Here is a 6,677-nt window from a genome sequence, read left to right as displayed (position 1 = left end):
AAGATGTTTTGTGCCTGTAATTCCTCACTGTTTCTCTATCAGACCGTCAGCTTTTTGGTTTATTTTGTGTGTAATGTAATAAACGAGGTGCTTTAGGTCACTGGTTTCGGTCGTTACTCGGCGTTAAGTCGTTCCTGCGGCGGGAGATCGGACACTTTTCTCCAATCTGTGCTGACGTGTCGCGCTGCTCGGTGACCCGGATGTTGTTCGGCTCGGCGACGTCAGTGTGTAGCCTCCCTATGAGCGCGCGCCTCTGGTTCTCACCCCGGAAGTTCAACTCTTCGACGTGTCCATCCCTCGCATGTCTCCGTGTTCTTCCGGAGAAGCAGCAGCTCTTCGACTCTCCGCTCTCCGCCGCGCTCAGTCAGCTCCAGACCGCCCGAGCAGCACCAGGACGTTACCGTGTCTCTTCCAGTCGGCTGTAGTTTCCACACAACGCGCTGATGGCCGCCTCAGTGTCCGCGCAGGCGCAGAGCAGCTCGGCTCTGCAGAGAGGGATAGTGAAGATGGTGAGATCAGCATATGGCTCTGTACACACCGGTCCGCACGCGCCTGCACTCTCTCTCTCTCTCTCTCTCTCTCTCTCTCTCTGTGTGTGTGTGTGTGTGTAAAAAAAGTTTTCCTCCCCACTTTTACCCGTGTGTAAATGCACAGACACTCAGTCACATGGTCCTGTGTTTTATCCACATGGTTCTTTTATAAGTTAAAGTGAGTTAAAATGTAATTATTAATCATTAGTTAAAGTGTTATAAAGTGCATGATGATGTCCATGATGGTTTCTATTAGCTAAAGTGAGTTAATTAAGGTTTAAACTGAGGTTACCCGGCTCCCCAGTTGGAGACTCTGTGTGTGTGTGTGTGTGTGTGTGTGTATGCTGTGGTGGAGTATAACAGGCTACTGAAGCGTGTGTGTGTGTGTTGAGTATAAACGATGTGGCTGATGAATGACAGGGCACCTGTGATTCCACTCTCTCTCTACACCCCCCGCCCTCACTGCGGCCCGGCGCAGGGGGAGTATATCAGCAGTACAGATTCTGTTGGCTCTGCCCGGGTCCAGTCCGCTCGCCCCGTCTTCGCTCGGCTCTGCCCGAGTCCTGTGCCTTTAACGCAGCATAGGCGGCCCTCTGTCCTCAACACTCTAACCTCCTGACTGATAGTGTTAGTTACTCTCATTCTAAATAATGTTGTCCTTACGGATTATTACATGTAGATTAAAGCCAAAAAAAAAAAAAAACATCATTTCTAATCTTTAACCCTGCAGGTCAGGAGTGTCAGACCCGGTTTAGAGTGTTCTCAGTCCGGCAACAACTCCCTTTAAACACAGCTAACCTGGGTTTTTACAAAACACAGTCGTATTTGTTACCTGTGGTGTTAGAGTCTTGAAGACGGTGTGCTCAGTGCTCCTGCGGTGACGTTCATGCTCTTGTGAGTGATCTAATAGAAAGGTTTGCATTGTCTGATGTTCAGTGGCTTGATGAGTCTCAGAATCGTGTGTGTGAGTGTGTAATGCTGTGTGGGCTGATGTGTGTTCTGTCTAGTTTAATATGAGCTCCTGTTGTGTTTAGGTTCTGTCTGGATGTGCCATCATTGTAAGAGGCCAGCCACGAGGCGGCCCGCCTCCAGAGCGACAGATCAACCTCAGCAATGTGCGTGCTGGTGCCCTCGCCCGCCGTGCCATCCAGGGGCAGCCCGACACCAAGGACACGCCGGATGAGGTGAGCGTAAAATATCACGCTCCAGTTACAGTCTAAAACTTTGATACACCTGTTTATTACGGTTAATGAGAAATAGGTTTTTAATAACCCAGACTGTGTGTTTGTCTGTGTGTCCTTAGCCATGGGCTTTCCAGGCTCGTGAGTTCCTGCGCAAAAAGATGATCGGCAAAGAGGTGTGTTTCACGGTGGAGATCAAGACGCAGCAGGGGCGCGAGTATGGCGTGATGTACCTGGGGAAGGGTGAGGAGTGTTACTGTGTCTCAGTTTAACTCATCCTGATCTCTGGATCTCACACACACACGCACACACAGATTTTTTTAACCTTTATTGTGACCTCTCATTAAACACAGAGACTTGGTTGGATTTTTTTTTAACACTTCAAACCCCAGCCACATTTAAAGGTCTTTATCTGCAGCTCTAACACACCCACCGACCCCCTCACGGTGTGTGTGTCACTGTATTACTGACGTTTATCAGATACAGCGTGAGAACACCGTCGAGTGTAAGCTTGAAATACACACTGGCTCTAGCACAGGTGACTTTGAGGTTTACAGTCTTCTGCCACCACACTTTAATCAGTTCTGGAGGCGAGTTCTTAAGGTGAAATTCTATAACACATTTTCCCGTAGGAAATAATGTAAATGCAGATAATCCGTTCTAGCCACCAAAAAATTACCAATTTCCAACACTATACAAGAAATGTGTGAATGATGTAAAATTTGAAATAAATAGACAGTAACCAAACGTGACCTTAATTTATGAATACTGTTTGCATCGGCTCCTTTAAAAACCAACCTGAAGCAGCTCAGTTTTTTTTCTCGATACTGTCCTTGGTAACATTCTTGGCGCTCATGGTACTATGTCTTTACTAAAAGTAAAAAGTTTAAGTTTGTAAATTCACTCATTTACATTTAGGCATTTGGCAGACGCTTTTATCCAGAGCGACTTAAATTTTTATCTCATTACACATCAGAGCAGTTGAGGGTTAAGGGCCGCGCTCAAGGGCCCAACAGTGGCAACTTGGTGGTTGTGGGGTTTGAACCTGGGATCTTCCGAACCGTAGTCCAATGCCTTAACCACTGAGCTACCCCTGGCCTACCACTCAGCTTTCCACTGACATGGAAACAATTTACTAGCCTTTGTTCGGTTCAATCATGCAAATGCTGAAAATGTTTCACATGCTGAGGCAAATTTCTTGCAAGATTTCAGTTCTTAAGCTGCAAATTCTTAAGGTGGTCTGATCATTTGCTGAGGTTCCACTGTACTGTGAAGGCGTGCGAGTTGTAGTGTGTAGGTAATTGTGTTTTTGAGTCGCCCCACCATGTGACATGCGTCATGGAAACTCTGAATGATCCAGTATGTGATCCTTGCTCAGTTTTAAAATGAAGTGTGTTGGATGAGAACAGTTAGAATTAGTGTTTGATTTCTTTGCTGTAATTGTGCTGCTTGTGTTTCGACCCACAGACACGTCAGGAGAGAACATCGCTGAATCACTGGTGGCTGAGGGGCTCGCCACAGTGCGCAGAGAGGGCATCAGAGGCACAAAGTAAGACCTGCGTGTGTGTGCGTGCGTGCGTGTGTGTTTGTGTGTATGTGTGCGCGTGTTTGCGCGTGCGTGCGAATGCGACCTCACTTTCACATGCATGTTCTAGACAACCATCTATGGAGAGAGAAGACTGTTACATATAGTTTTTTAAAAAAATCAAGACTGCTGTACCCAAGTAGACACACACGCGCACACTATCTTGCGCTCTCTCGCTCGCACGCACTGTCCCTGTGACAGTGGTAGGTGTTGTCCAGTCCTGTGTGATAAATCACGTGTTGGTTATTGCTCATCCGTCAGAGAGTCATAAACCTTACAAACTGTTGTTTGAGAGGCTTTAAGTGCCTGTGCGCTTAAGGTGTACAAGCTGCGCTGGTGCACAGGGGTCAGCAGACAGGTTCCAGTCTAAAGTCTCAGGTGAAATAATTTCAGCTACTTCCCCAAATGTCTACTGTCACTCCAGTGTTCGCTGCAAACCTGTGCTGCTAAAACAGTGTTATTTCCTCCAAAGTGAATATATAACTGATGTCTCTTCTTTGTGTGTGTCTGTGTCTGTCAGCCCTGATCAGGCCAGACTGTGTGATCTGGAGGACCAGGCGAAAGCTGCTAAAAAAGGCCAGTGGTCTGAGGGCGGAGGAGCACACACGATCCGAGACCTGAAGTACAGCATCGAGAACCCTCGGCATTTCGTGGACTCTCTTCACCAGAAACCGGTTAATGGTGAGAGATGGGTTATGACCTGAACGTGTTGCAGTGCCTCCAAGTAGCGTGGTGGTGTTTTAGAGCACATAACATTTACTAACTGAAACAATAACATCTGTTAAATAAAAGAGAGGTTTGGTCTGTACATTGGTACCTTTTGTTTCTTCTTCTTTCTGGGTCTGTTTACAATTTTGTGAGTAAAAGTAATGCAGGATTTAATAATCTACTTTAAAATAATCTACTAATGCGCTCCTGTCTCAATGTAAACAAACACCTGCACCAATAGATATTAATTAGAAAAGATAAAGTGAATATTTTTACTGGGATTAGTTCATATTTTCACTTTGGCTGAAATAACAGCGCTGAAGTGGTATAAGTGAATTTTAACACGCTGGAGTGGTTTTAAGACAAAACTTTGATCTACTTTTTCCATTTCTCATCTGTGATTCACTCTCCGATTACCGAACAGGGAGTGTATTTGTCTGACCACCAAAGAAGGACAACTTAGTGTAAACAAGGCGTAAGATACTCAACCTTACAGAATGGGATTTCTTTGTATTAATAAGTTAGACTGAGAGTTCTGCTGTACAGAGAGACACACAGACATGTACGTGGGCTTCAACCTCAAATAATAATCATATTATTACTGATTACATTAAAGATCATCAGATTATTTTACATTACACTGATTACATTAGTACTATAGACTATATTTCGTCTTATCAACTATAATGCTGAGGTGTTTTCAGGTCAGGAGTGCACTAAATGTCCCACTCTGAGGTTGTTTCTGCGCCGTTCTGACTCGCCTGCCTCCCTGGTAGTAAGAGAAGAACAGAGTGGTTCTGCTGAATAGTGAGGTGGACGGTGAGGGCTTGTGGCCTAAACGTGGAGAGCCTCTTCTGGTAGCTCACATCCTCCCAGGCTAAACCTCAGACTTCAGTTCCCATAATGCAGTGCACCTTAAGTGCATTAACACTGGTGTGATCGGATGATTTTTGTGTGAAATGTGTAAAGTCAGGTTATATGATATAGTCAGGGTGTCGTGTCAATGTAACATTATGTAGGGATGTTGAGGTCTGAAACTGTGTTATTCATGCTGTTGGTGCACAGCTGACCTTTCTTCACAACCTCTTTTTTTCCCCTCTCACACACCTAGCCATTATCGAGCACGTCCGTGACGGCAGTATTGTGCGCGCCCTCCTGCTGCCTGATTATTACCTGGTCACTGTGATGCTGTCTGGAATCAAGGTGAGTTGTTATCTCTGCTTATGACTGATGGGAAAAATAGTTATAAAGTGAGGGGAAATAAGTATGCTGTATACGCTATATTTTATTGAGTATATATACATCCAGTGCGTATATACTTCTTCTTTGTCTTTCGGCTGTTCCCTTTCAGGGGTCGCCACAGCGAATCATTTGCCTCCATCTAACCCTATCCCGGCATCCTCTTCTCTCACACCAACTAACTTCCTGTCCTCTCTCACTGCATCCATAAATCTCCTCTTTGGTCTTCCTCTAGACCTCCTGCCTGGCAGTTCCAACCTCAGCATCCTTCTACCGATATATTCACAATCTCTCCTCTGAACATGTCCAAACCACCTCAGTCTGGCCTCTCTGACTTTATCTCCAAAACATCTAACGTGGGTTGTCCCTCTGATAAACTAATTCTTGATCCTATCCATCCTTGTCACTCCCAAAGAGAACCTCAACATCTTCAGCTCTGCTACCTCCAACTCTGCCTCTTGTCTTTTCTTCAGTGCCTTTACTGTCTCTAAGCCATAGAGCATCGCTGGTCTCACCACTGTCCTGTACACCTTTCCTTTCATTCTCGCTGATACTCTTTTATCGCACAACACACCTGACACTTTTCTCCACCCATTCCAACCTGCCTGTACCCGCCTCTTCACCTTCTTTGGACACTCTCCGTTGCTCTGGACCGTGGACCCTAAGTACTTAAAATCCTGCACCTTCTTTACCTCTGCTCCCTGTAGCCTCACCGATCCTCCTGGGTCCCTCTCATTTACACACATGTATTCCGTCTTGCTGCGGCTAACCTTCATTCCTCTGCTTTCCAGAGCATACCTCCACCTCTCCAAATTTTGGACCCACCTCCACCTTGAACTCTTCTGTCACACCTACAGCACATCTCACCACTGTCTTACAGCTCTCATACATGTCCTGCACCACTCTAACATACTTCTCTGCCACTCCAGACTTCCTCATACAATACCACAGCTCCTCTCTTGGCACCCTGTCATACGCTTTCTCTAAATCTAAAAAGACACAATGCAACTCCCTGTTACCTTCTCTGTACTTCTCCGCCAGCATCCTCAAAGCAAATACTGCATCTGATGTACTCTTTCTAGGCATAAAACCATATTGCTGCTCACAAATGCTCACCTCTGCCCTTAACCTAGCTCCCACTACTCTTTCCCACAGCTTCATTGTCTGGCTCATTAGCTTTATACCTCTATAATTGCCACAGCTTTGCACATCTCCCTTGTTCTTAAAAAAATGGCACCAATACACTTCTCCTCCATTCCTCTGGAATCCTCTCACTCTCCAAGATCTTGTTAAACAAACTTGTCAGAAACTATACTGCCACCTCTCCTAAGCACTTCCATACCTCCACAGGTATGTCATCAGGACCAACAGCCTTTCCACTCTTCAACGCCCTTCTCACCTCACTTCTACTAATATTTGCTACTTCCTGTTCCA

General features: G+C 45.7%; 1 protein-coding gene across 1 annotated transcript in view; it reads left to right on the top strand.

The window, feature by feature from the left end:
• Positions 1-280: 280 nt before the first annotated feature.
• snd1 (staphylococcal nuclease and tudor domain containing 1) overlaps positions 281-6,677 on the top strand; it is a 90,160-nt gene continuing 83,763 nt past the window's right edge. Inside the window, exons 1-6 of the mRNA XM_053508141.1 lie at positions 281-509; positions 1,565-1,714; positions 1,834-1,954; positions 3,179-3,260; positions 3,817-3,977; positions 5,116-5,207. Of these exons, the coding sequence (XP_053364116.1) occupies positions 444-509; positions 1,565-1,714; positions 1,834-1,954; positions 3,179-3,260; positions 3,817-3,977; positions 5,116-5,207 (672 nt within the window). The 5' untranslated portion in view covers positions 281-443. The remainder of the gene's footprint in view (positions 510-1,564; positions 1,715-1,833; positions 1,955-3,178; positions 3,261-3,816; positions 3,978-5,115; positions 5,208-6,677) is intronic.

The sequence above is a fragment of the Clarias gariepinus genome, chromosome 12 (genome assembly GCF_024256425.1).
Source record: "Clarias gariepinus isolate MV-2021 ecotype Netherlands chromosome 12, CGAR_prim_01v2, whole genome shotgun sequence".
Taxonomy (NCBI): domain Eukaryota; kingdom Metazoa; phylum Chordata; class Actinopteri; order Siluriformes; family Clariidae; genus Clarias; species Clarias gariepinus.
The sequence above is the reverse complement of the archived record's forward strand: the minus strand, read 5'-3'. Positions and strand labels throughout refer to the sequence as shown.